The sequence below is a fragment of the Phyllostomus hastatus genome, unplaced genomic scaffold (genome assembly GCF_019186645.2).
Source record: "Phyllostomus hastatus isolate PE091 unplaced genomic scaffold, TTU_PhHast_1.1 phas_contig_113, whole genome shotgun sequence".
Classification (NCBI taxonomy): domain Eukaryota; kingdom Metazoa; phylum Chordata; class Mammalia; order Chiroptera; family Phyllostomidae; genus Phyllostomus; species Phyllostomus hastatus.
Genome location: NW_025333530.1, coordinates 8098956 through 8119393, shown reverse-complemented (window position 1 = coordinate 8119393; position 20438 = coordinate 8098956). Strand labels below are relative to the sequence as shown.

At 37.6% G+C, this 20438-nt stretch overlaps 2 protein-coding genes across 6 annotated transcripts in view; both read right to left on the bottom strand.

The window, feature by feature from the left end:
• The window catches only part of BCO2 (beta-carotene oxygenase 2), a 42621-nt gene extending 37678 nt beyond the window's left edge, over positions 1–4943 (bottom strand). Inside the window, exons 1-2 of one of the 2 annotated variants that reach the window (XM_045839071.1) lie at positions 4774–4943; positions 790–894 (exon numbers count right to left, since the gene is read on the bottom strand). Coding sequence is in view for 1 of the 2 variants with exons in the window: in XM_045839062.1 (XP_045695018.1) it covers positions 4774–4909 (136 nt within the window). In the remaining variant the exon portion in view is untranslated. The remainder of the gene's footprint in view (positions 1–789; positions 895–4773) is intronic. The other variant, XM_045839062.1, reaches the window with a different exon arrangement.
• A 4396-nt stretch (positions 4944–9339) lies between these two features.
• TEX12 (testis expressed 12) lies at positions 9340–15882 on the bottom strand. Of its 4 annotated transcripts, none has more exons than XM_045839351.1 (5): positions 15763–15882; positions 13911–13989; positions 12731–12842; positions 12580–12631; positions 9340–9911 (listed from the first exon to the last, which is right to left on the bottom strand). In XM_045839351.1, the coding sequence occupies exons 2-5, from the start codon at positions 13971–13973 to the stop codon at positions 9767–9769; spliced, it is 372 nt and encodes a 123-aa protein (XP_045695307.1). In that variant the 5' UTR covers positions 13974–13989; positions 15763–15882; the 3' UTR covers positions 9340–9766. The 4 variants fall into 4 exon arrangements, with proteins under 4 accessions (XP_045695307.1, XP_045695312.1, XP_045695314.1 ...); XM_045839356.1 differs by having other exon boundaries at positions 15744–15791; XM_045839358.1 differs by lacking the exon at positions 15763–15882 and adding an exon at positions 15677–15750.
• Between the last annotated feature and the right edge of the window lie 4556 nt (positions 15883–20438).

Genomic DNA, 20438 nt, shown 5'->3' with positions numbered 1-20438 from the left:
ACACTTAGTGTTCAAAAGGCAGTATTGCCTCACACAGAGGGGTGGTCAAATATATAACTAATGAGGCACTATAAAATACAGTCATTTATTTTATTTCATAAAACCTTAACAGTGAGATAAAAGTCTAAACTAGAACAACTAAGACATAGAGACACTATTCCTCTAAAGTGAAATTTGCATTTTTTTAGTAAGATATTTTACAGTGTTACTCTGGCTGGCGTAGCTCAGTGGATTGAGCGCGGGCTATGAACCAAAGTGTCGCAGGTTCGATTCCCAGTCAGGGTACATGCCTGGGTTGCAGGCCATGACCCCCAGCAACCCCACATTGATGTTTCTCTCTCTCTCTCTTTCTCCCTCCCTTCCCTCTCTAAAAATGAATAAATAAAATCTTTAAAAGAAAAGATATTTTACAGTGTTATATTTATTACCTCATTTCTTTCAAAAATATAGTTTAAAGTGCATGAGACCTTCTACTTTGCCTTATGTAGCAATTCAGTCAAACTCAACTATTTCCTAACTTCACAAATAAAATTCACTTTTACCCTAAATGCCCTTCCCAATAATCTATCTCCGAGGAAATTTTACCTATTGTTCAAAGTCTATCTCAAACACTACTTTCTTTAAGATGCAGCATAATGTAATGCTTAAGAATGTGGGCCCAAGAAGATCAGGTAGTTAGTATGGAATAATAACATGAAACATACACATAAAAATACAACACAAATATGAGTTAAATACATATCCACTGTTTCAGTGCCCAGCAACCATTTTCCCTCCTGGCAACTGTACCTCTAGGATTTTCCTCTGGTGAGGCACCTCCTCTGCCTCAGTTCCTGTGCTGGGTAAGTAGACTTGACTCCACCTCTAACTACCAGGACTGGACAAATGATGGACCTGGCCAATCAGAGCACAACAACTGCTTTAGTACTCATCATGGTACCCAATCAGAATGAATGATACACAATGAGAAGGAGAAGAAAAAAAAAAAAGAATGTGGGCCCAGCCTCTGCCTGGCTCCAGAATGCTTGGGTTGAAATCTTGCCTACTAATTTTCAAACAAATAGCCTCGAGCAAGACAATTAACCTCTCTGTATACTTCCTCCTTTCTAAAATGGGGATAATGGTAATTCTTATTTTTCCTAAGACTATAAATAATAAGTGAATTAGGTAATGCAAAGATTTAAGAAATTGTGAATATTCAAAAAATCTTAGCTATTATTTATGTAGCTTTAAAAATATGTTCATTGATGTTAGAGAGAGAAGGAGGTAGAGAGAGAAAGAGAGAAAGAGAAACGTGGATGCTGACTGGGCATCGAACTGCCAGACTTTTGGTATATGCAATGATGTTCCAACCAATTGGGCCACACTGGCAAAGGCTATTTATGTAACTTTTAAGGATCAATCCAACAAGATGTAATACATTCTTTCTTTAGATTATGAGGGGGACCCCAAAACCCAGACTTTATTTATAAAAAAATTGTGTTTTCTTACATGTTTAAACTTCAGTCACCTTCAAAGTACTCTCCATTTGATGCAGTACAGCTATTGAGATGTTTTTTCCACAGCTCAAAACAGTTTTTGAACTCATTGATTTCGATACCTTTTAGTGCTTCTGCAATTTTTTTGTTTCATCTCTTTCACATAGGCAAAACATTTCCCTTTGAGGACTTTTTCATCCGAGAAACAAAAAGAGTTGCTAGGGACAAGATAGGGTGAATAGGGAGGGTGGGCTCATGCCATTTTTTGGTAGAAAACTGCTGAACACTCAGCTCAGTGTGGGCAGGTGCACTTGTAAATCACCCATCATGAAATGGGCAAACACACTGAAAGAATCTTCAACAAAAATTCACTAAAGCCTAAAGTAGCCTCTCATGACAATGTCTGCTGGTACTCTGATACAGATGGGTTCCTAGAACACTCACCTAGCAGGGGAAGCATGTACTATAAGAGGCCTACCCAACAGAAGATGATTCTGGGGTTCTTTTGTGTCCCCCTCATATTTATGTATTCAACAAAGTGTTGGGCACCGCTGAGGGTTAAAAAGGTATGACCTTTGACCTTTACTCTTTAATCTCAGCACTGTTCCTTGGTAATCACATCTAGACCCTTAATGTCACCAATTACTTTTTGCAGGTGACTCAACATGTCAAAAGAGAATTCCTCATTATCCCCCTTCCAAATCAATTTCCCACCTGCTAAATCACCTAGCTTCAACATCTCTGTGGGCCTTGAATTCTTCTTCACATTCACTAACAGGTTAAATTCTACTGATTATACCCCCACAAGACTAGAAAGAGGATGCTAGGGGGATGATATAGGATAGCTTGCATAAATTAGTAGGACTCAGAAGTTTGCAAGGGTGCCTGGAGTAAATCCTTTGCAAGAACTTATCCTCTGGCCGGGTAGCTCAGTTGGTTAGAGCATCATCCCATATCCCAAAGTTGTGGGTTTGATCCCCAGTCAGGGCACATACAAGAATCAACCAATGAATGTGTAAAGAGTGGAACAACAAATCAATATCTGTCTATCTGTCTCTCTCTCTCTCTTTCTTTCTCTCAAATCAATAAATAAAACTCTTTTTTTTTTTAATTTACCAGTCCACCTCTCCAGGGCAACCCCACAAGTTTTTCTTCTGGCTTGATCTGTCCTCATCAGAACTGATGCTTCAGTTTTTCTTGCCTATCAGCCAATTCCTTCCTACTGTCCTAATTTAGGCCCTCACAACCTACTGAGGCAGGAGATAATCAGGAAGGAAACTCCAGAGGCCCCGTAGGGCTAAGATAAAAGACATCCATACATGACAAAGACCCCCTAAGACCAGTTGTTCCTGTTTTCTGGAATAACTCTGAATCATGGTGGCTCAAGAATGCACCTGCACAGAAGATGCTACATGACCCCTGATTCATTATAATAGCATTATAATAAATTAACATTGTGAGACTTCCTTCTCAAGTAGCCAATCAAGAAAATCATGGGAGACCACACATGTGCAGTAGCTTTGAAATGCAACTCCTTGTACATGTGCAATAGAAGCCCACCAAAGACTAGCCAGGAAGCTTCTGCCCTATAAGAATAGAATCCCTCCAGCCCACGGGATCAATCTCTGCTCAGAGTTAGCCTGCTCCCATGTTCTGTGGAGTGGACTATCACTGAATAAATCTCTCTTTCTTTATGCTATAAACTCTGTGTGTTCGGTTCAATTCTTTGTCCTTGATCACCAAGGACCTGGTTACCTGTGCCCACCTGTGACACTACTAGATGGTTAGTATCATAGCCTCTTATTTGGAAGGAGAAATCAGATAAAGGAACTGTCTTCTAAACCAGGACTTCCTAAATGGTGGGTCTCTTGATCCCCTTAACCCCTGGGATGGCCAGAGAATCACCTCCTGTTCTAAGCAATTCATTGAAGCTCCAGATTTCATCCAATTTACTCCAGTGTGAGATAAAAAGATTATCATTTTCTATGTGTCCTATGATGTGGAAAGGCTGGGAAGCACTGCTACTAAATCAATCTTCTTAAAGACAGATTTAATTATATCACATACTCCTCCATAAAATCTTTACAAATGACTGACTCCTCACTGTCCACCAAGTAAAGTCTAAACTGCTTGGTCAGGCACTGACGAAGGCACTGTACAATCTCACACCAACCTGCCTGTCCAGTTCTGCCTCTCACTCCAGCGGAGTCTGGACCATTCCCCACTGTCTTCTCTTCTCCTCTCCTCTCCTCATCATAACTGCATCCTTCTCTTCACCTAGCATATTTCTCATATCCTTCAGGTAAAATGCACTTACCTTACTCATCCTTCAAGATCCAGTGCCCTTGTCACCTGTTTTATAAACACAACATTCCTATTTCTTATAGCAAAAACGGATTCTCCTTAGTCTGAACTCACACAGCAACTATTATAGCTCTCTTATGGCACTTTCATATTCTATTCATGCAATAAAGATGAATATACTTCATGATCTCTCCTACCAGGACGCCTTGAGTACAGACAAGGTCTTGATTTTTGCCTTTACCCCAGCACCCAATACATTGACATGCATTGAATTATTGAATTAAATAATTTAAAGTTTATAGCATACATCAGCATGATTTCTCATAGCTCTATATCAGCCCATTTCAAAAAATAAAATCATGAGCACTGGCTGGTGTGGCTCAGTGAATTGGGCACTGGCCTGTGAACCAAAGAGTCACTGGTTTGATTGTCAGTTAGGGCACATGCCTTGGTTGCTGGCCAGGTCCCCAGTAGTGGGTATATGAGAGGCAACCACACAGTGATGTTTCTCTTCCCTTCTCACTCCCTTCCCCCTCTCTAAAAATAAATAAATAAAATATTTTAATAAATAAAAAAATCATGTAACAATAGTGGCTATAATAGAAAGCTTCAAAACAATAAACAGAGTGTTAAGGAAGCTCCTCAAAATGCAAATAGAAGAACCAGATATTTACATCAGAATGTAAAGCAGTGATTTTCAATTGAGAAAGGCCTAAATAGTGAATATTTTTCCTATTGCAAATCTAACAGAATCCCAAAACCCTGAAACCTGCCCTTGTAAGTCGTATAAAATATACAAATGTAAATTTTGTTTCCCTGACGAATAAACAAATCCTGACTGTCTTCTTAAACTCCCAGCTCCGCACTTCCTGCCTGCATCTGCTTCAAAAAGAGTGGAAAGCTTCAGAAGCCCCCAGTATTCTTCAGAAAAGGCATAGAATTATAAGTTCAGACTGGTGGGAAGAGGAGGAGGACAGGACAAATCCCCTACCTGGAATCCGGTGTATCACAGATCGGAAAACTACTGCAACAGTAGAAAGATTGTGGACAAAACGGAGAAAGAGTTGAAAAACCATTTTTGTGTTAAGTAGCAGCAGATCCTGTGATTTCCAGATCCTCACATTCATTAGCAGTGAGGCTAAATAAACTTCCTGGGCAGTCTCTGGCTCACAAACAAAAAATGGAGAGGAGGGATGGGGGATGGGACAGACCAGAGGCTTCAACACACGAGAAATCTCTCTCACTTTCACTTCCATGACAAGTACCCCAACAACCTATCTATAATAAGTAGTGTTTGAAATATCAAATTAAACTACCAACAGTGGTCTCCCTCCCTAAACTCTCCTCATTCAAATCTGTCCTCACACTTCAATTAAGTCAGTTGATTCATGGATGAATTTCCTAATGTTACTCCTCTCCCCTGAAAGATACAGATCTCCTTTCTGTGCAGAATAAAGTCCAAATGTAATCTGTCAACAAAGAACTCTACAACCTGGTCAAAACCTACCTTTAATCTTTTTCTCTCTGCCTTTCTAGCATTTCATTCTTCCTTTTCTTTTCTATTCATTTAATTTACAAAACATTTTCTCACAATCTAGTGTGAATAAGGAGGGTCCTGTGAAGGTATGTTCTTAAAAAATTTTAACCATATATAATTTAATTAATTCAACAAACTTTTTTAGCACCATAGTATCAAATACTGCACTACAAATTGAGAAAACCAAGAAACAAAATTCAGTTCTGATTCTCAAGCAGTTTAGATGATACATTATTCCCCTTTGTGAATTCTCAGTCCAGTGAAATGACTATAAAAGTACCACGTTTTTGTTCTTCTAGCCTTTTGAACAAAACTTTCCCTGCCTGAAATGTTCTCCCTCTTCCTTTTTCAGACAAGATCGGGCACATTTAGGGTGGTATGGCCGTAGACATCCCTCTTCCCTTTTCAAAAACCCATTTGAAAATCTACCTCATTGACCCCTTGCTAAAAAGCCCGACTCCCACTAGGAGTTACTAGCACTGCCACAGAGATTCTTTTAACATGTACATATCATGTCTTCCTAGCAAAGGCACCTAAGTGCAATTTCAAGAAAGGAGTGGTTAAAATTTTCAGAACGGAGAAAAAAGATCATATTAAACCATTCCGTATTTCCCACAGTACCTAGCATAATATAATGTACAAAGATAGTCAATATGTATTTTCATTTGTAATCAATGAAAAATACAAACTTGTGAAATTTTATTGAAATGAAAGAGTGATACTAGAAGTGCAAATTAAAGGGCAATGTAATATTAGAAGTGTAAATTAAAGGGCAAATAAGCCTTAGTTAGGCATTCAAGAACTTCTCTAAGAGGTGACTATTCTGACCAGTAACACTAGGTTTCTGACAGTAAACACATTGTTTCACTAAAAATCAGTTAGTTTTAATCATACCAAATGAAGAGATCAAATTGATTCTCTGAACCTGCACAGGAAGAATCAGATACTAAGCAATGGAGACACCATCAAGATATAAGAAGTATATTATGAAATCCATTCTGAAACAACCTGTTACACTTAGCTTTCATATTAATAATAAATGCTTAGGAAAAAAATAATTCATGAACATTTTAATAGTGGTGGGCCAATAGTGTCATCTTTGTATTTAGAACATTCAAGAACTCTGTAAGGTAAAAGAGTAATTCAAAATCCAGGTGATATGGTATACCACATCAAATATAGTCTTCTGGTTGCATTTAATATTTTAAAACCCCATTTGTAACAGTTACTTGACTGGCCTCTATTAGTGTATCTCTCTACAAACCTAATAATTCTTCCACTTAATAATCAATATGTTTAATAAATATTATTTTACTGTTTGCAGTCCTTTCTTGTATGAGTATTTCATTATGTGTTAGGTATATATGCCTTGAAATAATTTTGTGAAATGAGATTTTACTTCAACATTTAAAAGGCAACAAGACAAACATGCTGTCCACCTGAAGAATACCAAATCCTTGTGGTATTATTTATAAATATGTCCAAATTTGTGATTGCTTACATCAGCAAAATATATTTATTAGATTGAAAAATATATAATACATTGAATTATATATGTGACTTAAAAATGAGTGCTATGGTTTTTAAAATCTGATTAATATAGTTATTACATATAATTATATAACACAGTGAAAATTTTTCAATGAAATCATAACAGTGCCACCTTGGTTGGTGTGGCTTAGTGGATTGAGCGCTGGCCTGTGAACCAAGAGGTCACTGGTTCAATTCCCAGTCAGGGCACATGCTTGGGTTTCAGACCAGGTACCCAGTTGCAGTCGTGCGAGAGGCAACCAATCGATTTATCTTTAACACATTGATGCTTCCCACCCTCTCTTTCTCTCTCCCTTCCCCTCTCTCTAAAAGTAGATAGACAAAATCTTTAAAAACATAAATTTAAAAAAGGAAAATAAAATAAAATAAAAACAGACTACTAAAAAAATCATAGTGAGCCTTCCATCAAAGGGAAGATATTGTTTGCTACATAAATATTAGAGATCCACTAGTCCAAATTCAATTTCTGAATTATAACAGGATTGAAATGATTCATCAAAGTTGCCTTGTTTAGCCAATCTCTTTACTTCTGTTTTATAGTATATTTTATTGTTTATGCTATTATAGTTTTCCCAATTTTTCCCATTTATCCCTCCTCCACCCTGCACCCCCAACCCTCCAGTTTCTCCCCAACTTAGTTCATGTCAATGGGTTGTACATATAAGTTCTTTGAGTTCTCTGTTTCCTATACCACTTTTGACCTTTCCCCATCTATTTAATGCCTACCAATTATGCTTCTTCTTCCTTGTACCTTTTCACCACTATTCCTTCCTTCCCCCTCCCCACAGAAAACCCTCAATGTGATATCCATATCTCTGATTATGTTCGTGCTCTAGCTGTTTGCTTAGTTTTTGTTTTCATTGTTTTTGTTTAGGTTCATTTGTTGAGAGTTGTGAGTCTGCTGTCATTTTACTGTTCATAGTTTTTGATCTTATTCAACTTCTTAGATAAGTCCCTTTAACATTTCATATCATAAGGGCTGGGTGATGATGAACTCCTTTAACTTGACCTTACCGGGGAAGCACTTCATCTGCCCTTACATTCTAAGTGAAAGCTTTGCTGGATAGAGTAATCTTAGATGTAGGTCCTTACCTTTCATCTTTTTAAATACATCTTTCCAGCCCCTTCTTGCCTATAAGGTTTCTTTTGAGAAATCAGCTGATAGTCTAATGGGAACTCCTTTGTAGGTAACTCTTTCTTTTCCTCTTGCTGCTTCTAAGATTCTCTCCTTATCTTTAATCTTGGGTAACTTAATGATAATGTGCCTTGGTGTATCTCTCTTTGGGTCCAACTTCTTTGGGATTCTGAGCTTCCTGGACTTCCTGGAAGACTATTTCCTTTGCTAAACTGGAGAAGTTTTCCTTCACTATTTGTTCAAATAAGTTTGCAATTTCTTGCTGTTGTTCTACTCCTTCTGGCACCCCTATAATTTGGATGTTGGAATGTTTAAAGTTGTCCTGGAGGTTCCTTCATTTTTTTGGATTCTTGTTTCTTCACTCTGTTCCAGTTGGATGTTTATTTCTTCCTTTTGTTGTAAATCATTGATCTGAGTCCTGGTTTCCTTCCTGTCACTGTTGGTTCCCTGAATGTTTCGCTTTATTTCTTTTTGGATATCTTTCATTTGTTCTTTCATTTTTCGACCAAGCTCAATCAGTTCTGTGAGCATTTTAATTGCCAGGGTTTTGAACACTCCATCAAATAGGTTGGCTATCTCCTCCTCATTTAGCTCTCTTTCTGAAGTTTTGCTCTGTTCTTTCATTTTGGCCCTATTTATTTGTTTGGGGGCCCTATTAAGTTGTAAGTTATAATGGGGCAGGGCAACCCTCCTTGCTGTGCTGTGCTGCTGCTTGTAGGGGAGGGGCCAAAGAGGGAACAATGCAGCTCACCTCCTCGTCTCTAGCCCACTTTTCAACAAACTCTAATGTGAAACTGGGAGTTTCTCCCGACGTGGCAAACGCCGTAGTCCACAGCCCACTCTGAGTCTCACTTTCCCCTTAAGTCAGCCCCACCCTCAGCCCTATGCCTTGCCAGTCTGGTTGTTCTGTTTAACCGTTTCTTTAATTCCGTGGTTGTCAGAGTTCCATGTGGTTTGATTTTCTGACACTTCTGGTTGTTTATTGATTTTACCTCCTTTTGGTTATGCAAGGAAGCGAAAGGTTTCTACCTATGCCTCCATCTTGGCCGGAACCTCTTTACTTCTGGACCACTAATTTTATCCCATACCACACAACTGCTACAACTTGTAAGTACAATTCATTAACAACAACATTGATATGGTTGTATAAAAAAGCCAAGTCATATGAGGTTCTGGTTATTTCTGGTTTTTATTTTTACCACAAGAAAATAATTATAAATGAAAAACTTTTATTAATCATGTAAAATAACTAATAGTGAAAATAATCAAATGATAATATTAAATAGAAAGAGGACATATAGTTCATTACATATTGAGAAACTGGACAAATCACCTTTAGGTTGTAATTTTTTATAATACTGACCATGAAAAACATTTCAAAACTATCTCCAAAGCCATCTGCTATTTAAACAAAGTATTTTAATGTATAATATTGTTAAACATTATCAAATTAACTCACTGAGTCCTCTTTTAGAAGTTGAAGGCAAGAGCATTTAAGAAAAAAAAAAGAATCCATATATAATTTAAATAATTTACACTTTTATAAAATACACCAAATATTTGATCCTCCAAAGAAAACCTACATATTCCATATCGATGTCCAGTTTAAAGCCCCCTTCAAATCTAGAAAAGAAATTCAGGGAGTTTCCCCTTCTATGTTTAAGGTACACATTTTCTTTAACAACTTTTAGAGCATATATGTCATTCTTTCATTACAACAATAATGGGTTTAAAGTCTCAGCTTATTTTAAGTACACAATTTTATCTGTGCAATGTGTTTGCAATCACTGTAAATCTCTGTTTCAGAAGCTCTCTTTTTTGTATCAGAAAGTTTTCAATAGTATTGGCTTCTTTGAAGAGTCCATCTATCTCATCAATATAAGATGCATCTACTGCTGCTCTCTCACTAATGGGGAAGAAAGATTTTATGTTAAATTAAATAGTTGAACAGTTATGATATCAAAACACACCATCATAGTGATGTTCTTTATTATCCTATATTTGTTAGTTATTTCATTTAAATAGTTTTGTACATTGGAAAGCTTCTGTTTACAAACACTCTTCAGTGAAACTTAAATTAGTCCCACAAATATTTTGACTACTCAAATTCTCCTGATACAGCAGATACATTATACATTATAATGTATAATATATCTTATACATTATAATTCTAACATCAAAAAATATGCAGTCATGCTTCACTTAACAGTGGGGATATGTTTGGAAAATGCATTGTTAGATGATCTGATTATTGCACAAACATCATAGAGTGCATTTACACAAACCTAGATGGTATATAGCCTAGTACACACTTAGGCTATATGGTATAGTCTATGTTCCTAAGCTGTAAGTCTGTATAACACATTACTATACTGAATACTATAGGCAACTATAACACATAGGAAAGAATTTGTCTAAACATTAAAAAGTTATAGTAAATATAAAGTATAAACATTTTTTAATGGTACACCTGTATAGGGCACTTAGTGTGAATGGAGCTTGCAGGACTGAAAGTTGCTCTGGTTGAGTCAGTGATTGAACGGCAAGTGAATGCAAGGGTCTAGGACATTACTGTACACTGCTGTAGACTTTATAGACACTGGCTCATGAGCAAAAAATGGGGAGGAGGGATGGGGGATGGGACAGATGAGAGGCTTCAAAACATGGGAAATCTCTCTCACTCTCATTTCCATGATAAGTACCCCAACAACCTATCTATAATAAGTAGTGTTTGAAATATGAAATTAAACTACCAACAGTGGTCTCCTTCCCTGAACTCTCTGCATTCAAATCTGTCCTCACACTTCAATTAAGTCAGTTGATTCATGGATGAATTTCCTTATGTTACTCCTCTCCCCTGAAAGATCCACAAAGCGTTCCCTGCTACTTCCTTCTGACAGGGTCAGAAATAGAACACTGAAGGTGTCAACAATGCTCCATGAACAAAAATGCAGGCACACAGACTGAAAATTTGAAGGAGAAACTGGCTGGGTAAGGCATAAATCACCATAACAGTAACTGTCAGAAGGGAGTGAAAGGTAGCCTGAGAATCAGTAAGAACAGAAAAATCAAGAAGGAAAGACAAAGGAACATAGGGGATAGTCATAGTAATGCTGTCTGGCTATTGCATGTTGGAGCAAGTGGTCATATTAAAGAACTTTGTGATATTCAATTTTTTTTTAAAAAAGAGGTTATTTAACATGGAGAGGGTATAGAACTGAGAATTCAATTTTTACTTTGGAAATTTCTTTTTGGTTCCATTGACTTTATCTGGCAAAAACTGACTCTCTCTGGCATTGAACTGGTGGAATACATAAAGTTTATCTATATTTTACATCATTATAACCTGAAAATATTTCCAAATATTTCCAAAGTACAGGGACAGGCTGCCTCTACACTATCACAGAAAGCTTTTACTGAAGTGGCAGTGGCACTTATACTTGTTAAGATAGCTCCTTCAGAACTATGTCATTTTATAGGATCTTAGGTGCTCAACAAATATTTTTATAACAAAGTACTCTTAAGACTATCATCCTATATCTGAGAGGGCTATAGCCCTCTCTGAAAATGTAGCGCTGGGGGAACAGTCTCCTCTGTGCTGAATCAGGTCAGTGCCTGACTATTTAGGTTGTAACCTGTGCACTCAGAACTGAGGTTCCATGAATAAGAGAGAATCTACTGCCAAACCCCACAGATACAATTCCCATCAGAGGAAAACAAAATTCCTCCTGAGCCACATAGCCTTCCATTGCTTAAAGGAAATTCAGCTCCATTAGAATCTATGGGACCACTGTTGTACATGTGATCTGTCATTGACTGAGACATCATTATATGGAGTATGACTACACACTATTTTAACCACCACACAAACCATTATTCAAATGCAATGACTGTACAGTAGTTTTAAAAAACATCTTAAAACTCTGGCTGGTGTGGCTCAGGGGATTGAGTGCTACCCTGAGAACCAAAGAGTCATAGGTTTGATTCCCAGTTAGGGCACATGCCTTGGTTGCAGGACAGGTTCCCTGTGGGGGGTTGTGTGAGAGGCAACCTCATATTGGTATTTCTCTCACTCTCTTTCTTCCTCCCTTCCCCTCTCTCTAAAAATAAAGAAATAAAATCTTTGTTTAAAAAACCCTTATAAAACATGATAATTTTGCATAATAAAATATTAAAATTCATCCTTCAAATATATAGATATTTAAATAGTTCATAAATATATTTATTTTATCTTTAATATCACTCTATTATTATCATTAACTTCATCAAATGGTAGTTTTCTAAAAGAGGTTTTATCATAAAATTTTAAATGTTATATCATCTAATTAGAGACCAAAATATATCCAGCCTAGTATTCATTCCAGGAATAGCAAACAAAGGATATTCAGTGGAAAAGTTGGGGTTATTCTTTGAAAATAACAACTTATTATAAGAAATTGAGGTAGAATTTAAAAATTCCAAAATTATAAAAATTGGATAGGTTCTACAGCCACTGATCTAAAGTTCCCATCATGGAGTTTCCAGAATAAAACTTCTAAAATAAAGTCTCAAGAGAATATACTATAAGTACTTACCTTAAGATCTTTGCATATGTAGACAACATCAGATTAATTTCCTTGCTCATATCTATAAAAAAAATCACTAAGTTAAGTTATGAAATACCACAAACCTTCTGTTTATTATAAAAATAAATATAGAGAAATATAAGCATTGTATATACATCACCATTCAAATCTTTCTCCAGGGCTTCGTCTTTATAAAATAGTCCAGAGCTTTCAGAGAAAGAGGAATCTGATTTTCCAAGAGAGGGCAGTGGCAGACTATCTGGCATTTGAGGCTAATACAAGAAAGTAAAAGAAAACAGGTAAATAGTCAAGAAGATCCTTAGGATATATATTTTCTATTTTTTAAAAGCAAAATAAAACATCTTTCAGAAAAAAGTAAACATGCTAGAAATTATATGATCTTGTATCCTAATTAGTCATTTGAAAGTTTATAACCAAGGAAACTTTTAGTCTCAACAAGCACTTTGTTCAACATACTAACTTTTGTTTTGACTTTTTTATTAGAAATATGGTATTAAGCCCCTGATGAAAAGGTTTCCTATATCTTGAACCAGTAGATGTTTCCATGGCAATATAACAAAACTTTCATTTAGACAGTAGCCAAATGCTTGAAAGTTTTTGCAAGTAATGTAAACTTTAAACAAGCAAATAATGCCCCAAATGCAAACATCAATTGGTGGGGATAGTAGTGAAGAAGGGCAGAATACAGTGTTTTTATTTTAAAAGATCAGCAACTCCAGTACCTAAGTATCCTACTTATTATAGCAAAATAATTATTTAAAGTCCTGGGTATCATAAAGATATGAATTCACTTCTGTCCCTAGATCACAAATTACCACAAAGAAGTCTCCCAACAGTTTCTTGGTAAACTATATATTTAGTATAAAAGCAGCTGGAGTCACCATTGTTCCTGCTGTGACAATCCCAGCTCTGGGAATATGAAAACTTAAATTACATTTATCAACAGAACTTTCTTAACTGGAAGAAATTTGAGAATTACCATGTTTTGCCATGTATAATGTGTACTTTTTGACCAAATTTTTGAGGGAAAAATAAGGATGTACACTATTTTGTACATGGTATGTATAATGATTACATACCATGGGTATAATAATGGGTATGATAATCCTGTGTATAATGCACATAAAACATGGGTGCGCATTATACACGGCAAAGTATGGTGTATATACAAAACAAAATAAAGTAAACCCTGACAACTTATCGATGTCTCTCTCTCTCTCTCTCCCCCCGTCCCTTCTGTTCTAAAAAGAAAATACATAAAATCTTACAGAATCATAAAATAAAATAAAACATTAAGGCTCAGGGAGCATATAAATTACCTCCAACTCTCTTGGTCTCTTACAGTTACCAGTATCAGGTTTTACAAGGTGACTTGCCATCATATTCTGTAGACAAGAGCTGCAAAATTTTGAGCAATGCCAAATTTAAATACCAACTCCATGCTATACAGCTCTCTTAAAATTTTCCCCTTCTGTCCACTCACTGCCACTGCTAATTGAGGCTCTCATTATGTCACTTACCTAAACTACAGTTTTTCCCTTCTCTAATTTATCCTACCAACCGCTGTTTGGGCAGTCTTTCAAAACTCTGATTACCATATTCCCTTAACCTTTCAAAGCTCTAACTACTGCATTCCCTTATCTCAAAAACTTTCCCTTTACTATTCACTGATCCAGAATAAGTTCAAATTCCATACAAAGTCCTATAATACCGAGAGCCAATCTACCATTCCCATGATTTTCCTCTATTGCTTCTATATACAGTCAGCCAAGCTAGTACCTCTGGCGCTACTGCCTTGCATCAGGATTCCTTTAAGATTCTTCTACCATTACAATATCTGAATGTTCAAATAGATATTATTGTTCATCTAAGCCAATCTCATTTTTTCACAGACATGAAAACAGGGGCAGAGTAAGTTGACCAAGTTCAAACAAGTAAAACTGGGACAGCCTAGACCAGATCTTGTCTAGCCTGAAGTCTTCTCCTACCTTCATGTACCATAAAATTTTACTTTTAAATTATTTTTCCATAAAAAATTCTGAAGATAATTTTCCTAGGTGTCTGAAAGATTAAGTTTAAAAAAAAAATGTTGCAAACTAGAATGGTATAGGCTCTACATCTTAAAGAGTAGGAGCCCTGTCTACACTCAAGCTATCAATTAACTTAGCTTGTTGTTGAGAAATTATGCTGATGTCAATAATTTTTTAAAGATTTTATTTATTTATTTTTAGAGAGGGAAGGGAGGGAGACAGAGAGAAAGAGAGAAACATTAATGTGCGGTTGCTGGGGGTCATGGCCTGCAACCCAGGCATGCACCCTGACTGGGAATCGAACCTGCAGCACCTTGGTTCACAGCCCGCGCTCAATCCACTGAGCTACGCCAGCCAGGGTTGATGTCAATTTTACTTAACCTGCTTGATTAGTCACATGTAACATTCATAGACATAAGCTTGTAAAACAAATAGTAACGATGTTTGTTTAGTAAATTCCATATAATTCTTCTACATTCCTGTCAGTACCTTTCTGGTAAATTTAAGTGTCATAATAGTAATACGCAGAGAACACTACACATGCACCGTAGTGCTGGCTTTGCCATGGGAAGTTTGAAAATGTCTCATAGAAACTACCACGAAAGTTTCTCTTCTCCCTTCCCCCTTCCCCCTTTTCTCTCCCCTTTTCCTTTTCCACCTCTTCCCCTCCTCTCAAAAAGTAACTGCATGTGCACAGATGTCAAATATAATTAGGTAATTCTGTTTCTGGGAAAAAAATTATTTCTGTCACAACATACGGCCTTACATGAATCCAGGCCTGGTCAAGAGCCTGGGCCTTGTCCTGTAACAAACACCATTCAGAGCCACTGACATCAGCTGTGCAATCCACGGCTTCAATAACGTCATCACTATCAAGCTCGACCCCTTTGCCTTATACAATTTTTCCCCTAGTCTTCTCTTTCTCCTCAATGCCACCTCAACTCTCAGGCCATTTCACTTACCTTGTTTCTCATTTCCCACCACCACCCCCCTCCCTGCCTTTCCTCCCTACTGGTGAGTCAGCCCCACTACAGACACTAAGAGGAAGCCTTCACCCTCGCCCACTGTTTTCTTTCACACTCGCACAGTCATCCCGCCGGCCCCAACCCAAAACCAGTCTACCGCCCGCTGTGCTCAAGACCTCTCCGCCTCAGCGAACGCGCGGGAATGAAGAAGCCAGCTGCGTGCTAGTGCGCAGGCGCAGGCGCAGCCGGCGCCGTAGACGCTGCGGGCGTGGGCGGCCGAGGGTAGCCGTGGTTGTTCCCGCACACAGCAAGTGCTAAGCACGTGAGGGAGCCGAAGCAGCCACCGCCTCCTGGAGCCCAGCCGGGTGTCCCGTCCCAGTCCTCAGCGCGCTGTGACAGAAAGGCGGCTTTTTTCCGCTTCTCTCTCACTCGTCCCTTCGATTTGGAATCTACGTGAAACAAAACTTTCTCCCTGCCTCCCAGCGTGTGTTTGGGGAAGAAGAGGAAAAGTCTAAGACTCGTTTCTCCAGAAAGAACGTGGAAGAATTGCCAGAGCAAGACTAGATTGTGTCCCAGAATATCATTTTGGAATCTCAGAAAAGGAACACAGAATAGTACACCACTCCCACTTTTATGTCCTATTCCACATGGTTTGTGTGATGGAAGGGTTTATACATGAATCCCCCTGCTCTGCAAGCAAGCCAGACTTCAAGATCAGAGCCTCCCCCCTTGACTGCTTTTTTCTTTGGCACAACCAAACTTTGAGAATCATGCCCTTTTAGAAAATTACTTTCCTGATATGCCAATGAGTTTAGTCCACTTAATTGACAGCATTCATGAAACATTTTGTAACACACATGATCTGCATACTTGAAGCTTAGCCTATTGGGTGCTTTAATGTGGCGACTTTGACCTGTAATTTCAGAGGTAGACATTCAAACTTATGCCCAGTTAAATGATATGGAAAGAAAAAAGGATATCAGCTCATAAAACAAAGGTCAATAACACCCACCCCCATAAATTCCAGGTAGCCTGTCTTACACCTGTGAAAATTTATTACCCATACCTTAACCTAGACTAATAGGAAGGACTTATAGGAGAAGCTCACACCCTATGTCTCAAAAAGTCCTATGGGAAGAGCTTTATGTGTTACAAGAGAACTCGTGGTTGTAACAGCCCCTCCAATTAACTTTTCCCTTCTATAAAGTACCTCCTTTATCCAGGCATGAATCTCCACATGGTTGGCCATATCTGCACGTTTTGTATTGTGACCTTTCTTTTCCTGAATAGATACTTTTCTGTAAGGGAATACCTACTCCACTTTTGCTTACAATTGACACACCTTAGGAAATTATATTTAACATATAAAATTTAACGTTTTTCTTTCTTGGTTTATTTATTAGAGAGAGGGGAAGGGAAGGAGAAAAAGAGGAAGAGAAACATTAATTGGTTGCCACTCATATGTGCCCCAGCTGGTGCCAGCCCACACCCCAGGCATGTGCCTTGACGCCAGAATCCCACCAGCGACCTTTCACTTTGAGGGTCAGCCCAGCCAACTGAGCTACACTAGTCAGAGCTCCTTTGGCTTATTTAAATGCTAGTTGTCATACAGACTTGTAAGTGTTGTGTGTATATGTTTATTTATTGGCTGTTTGTGAAAAAGCCAATTGTTTTAAATAAGTTCCTAGAAAACACATGCTCAATTTGTTTAACTTTATTTGCTAATGTTGTGACCTATCAATCACATGATAAAACTAAGCTAGATGACTATGGTGCAGTTATTGACAGTCTTTAAAGGATGTCAATCTATGTTGAATTTTCCCCATCTGTGCTAAAGTGAGGGAAAAAGTAATGAAAATTCCATAAAGCTAATGTGTTTTTTTAAAATGTCATTTATTCTGATACTATGTCCTAAATTTTTTTGGTGTTAAAGTGTCCTTTCATGAAATAAAAATATAAAGATGTTTAGATTTGTAATGTCCTTAGTAAAATATAAAGTTGTCCATTCAGTGTTTACGTAGTCCTTATTATCACCATTATTGGTATTATTTTTATGGTCATTAAATTCCAAAGTGTGTAAAATACTGATCTAATTCCTCTCCCAGCCTTCACAGGGAGTTATCCAGTTTTTAAAATATTTCCAGGAAGCCCTGGCTGGCGTAGCTCAGTGGATTGAGCTCGGGCTGTGAACTAAAGTGTCACAGGTTTGATTCCCAGTCAGGGTACATGCCTGGGTTGCAGGCCATGACCCCCAGCAACCACACATTGATATTTCTCTCCATCTCTCTTTCTCCCTCCCTTTCCTCTAAAAATAAAAATAAATAAAATCTTTAAAAAAATAGTATTTAAAAAAATCTTATCTAAATAGTATAAGCTAAATGAGTAAAAAACAAGTGAGAGGGTGAATAGCATTATTGCCGTCTAGTGCTTTAAAATATTCAGCCCTGGCTGATGTGACCAGTGGATTGAGTGCCAGCCTGCAAAGCAAAGGGTCACAGGTTCAATTCCCAGTCAGCACATGCCTGGATTGTGGGCCAGGTCCCAGGATGCAGGACATGAGAGGCAACCACACATTGATGATTCTCTTCCTCTCTTTCTCCCTCCCTCCCCTTCTTTCTAAAAATAAATAAATAAAATCTTTAAAATAAAATAAAATATTCAAAGAATGCCCTCACCATTGATTGGATATCATCCTGTTAGGTCTAGGATCCACAGCAAACCAAGGCCGGGAAGGGGAGGGAGACATGTCTCACCCACTAACTCAGCAGTCCTGAGCCTGATCTGATAATATTGCCAGGTGTTCCAGCATCACAGGAAACACCATGCTTACACGGGAGGAGGGGAGTCCTTGAAATTCTGTGTATCGATTCCACTATCTGGGGAAGAATCTATACACTGTGTTTTTATCCCAAAGCCTGCAGGAGAGAGTCCTCAGCACTCAAAGAAGGGGCCCATAAAACAGCTTTGGTTAATTGCCTACCTATCCGTTTTATCAGCGAGTCCCTAGTGCTTACAGAAAAAGCCCATAAATAACTTTGGGTAACTGCCTCAACTTTAATTAACTGCCTCCTGTTATGTATCTGATTTACAACAAGATGAACAAATGGGGTCTGGAGCAAGATAAGAATTGGAGCTAACAGACCCCCACACATACCTAAATTCCGGTAGTCACATCCCCCAGGGAAAGCTGGCACCACCTTTACCTGTCAATCAATATGTGGCTTCTTTACCCGCATTGTGCCAACTATGTAAGTCCCCAAGACAAAGGACCTGATGGCTTTGGCCACTCTTACCTTGCCCTGCCCTGAACCTATGCCTTTCAACCCCCACCTAGCTAGGCTTGTTTTCTTCTGTGAGAATTTATCACTAATAAATCCTGCTTACATAATAATAAATTTGCTGATCTGTAATTTTTACTGTGTCTGCAAGAAGAACTGAGTTTCTCCTGCAACAATCCCGCAAAACAAAAGGGTGATTGTTCAGTTCCCAGTCAGGGCACATGCCTGGGTTGTGGTTCTGTCCCTGTCCCTGTGTATGTGTGTTTGTGTGTGTGTGTGAGAGAGGCAACCCATAGATGTTTCTCTCCTTCTCTTACTCCTTTCCTTCCCTTCTAAAAGTAAATAAATGAAATCTCTAAAAAAATTCAAAGAGCTATCATCGGCCTCATTTAATCTTAAATGTCCCTATGAAGTAGGCAGCACATAGAGACATTTGGGTTACTCTATATCAAAGAAAAAATTGTGTCCCAAAACTAAGAAATGTGTTAAGTTATGCATTCTATGTCTTTACAGTGGGAGAACTACAATTGGCAAAATGCCATTTAAAATTAAACTTGTTTGGTCCTCTGCTACTGACCACTATTTGACACCACCTCATGCTTTCATGTTATTGGCCTGATTGGACATTACAGCTGGAGAATGAAAACTTATTTCAACTTCAATCGTATGTGTATTCTTTTACACTTCTTAATGTGCTATGTTTTACTTCTGATAATCACCATACCAAGCACCTCCAGCCATCCTGCCACAGACTTCCTTTGTAATCACTACTGTGGATATAATATTTTATGTTATATTATATTTTATAATATAATATTTTATATTATATAAAAGTATGATATAACTTTTATATAACTCATATAACTTTTATATGATAAAAGTATGATATAAAAATATTTGACCTTACATATGACCTTATAAAATGAAAACACTCTTGTTAAAAACAAAACAAAAATATTTGAACTAGCTGGTAATGTAAGCATTATGTTTTGTAACTCTAAAACCCCTGTATTCCCATACAGTCTCTGTACTGGCAATGAAACAAAAACCAAAAGTCACCTTACTAATTACCTTTCTAGCAAGGTAGTACAACTTAGCACATACTTAAGAGAAAATTATCTAAAAAACTTTGTTTCTACTGTTTTCAAGCCTGTGATATTTACACTCTGCTTTCCAAAAGTTATGTTTTAGGTATTAAAATTACATTAACTATTTTAATAGGGCTAATTATTCAGCACTAGATAAGAAAATTAGATAAGAAAGTTTTGTGCTTAAGTATGAGTTGAAAATCTCAAACAGATTAATGTGAAAAAGATGCTTTTAATTGAGCAAGCAGGTGCTCTTTTTAAAGTTGCTTGGATGTGCTTCTGAAAGAGGTACAAACTTTGGACAATCAGAACTCCAACTTTTACACAGGAAATTATTTCATTAAAATACTGATTTTACATTAAAGAAATACGCATGTTTTCTGACAATTTAAAGTTCTATTGCCTTAAGAAAGAGCTCCTGTTTGAAGGCGGGCCCCTGGCGTGCCAAGAAGTCTCCTCCTCCCTCCATTTCTTCCTTCTTCTGCC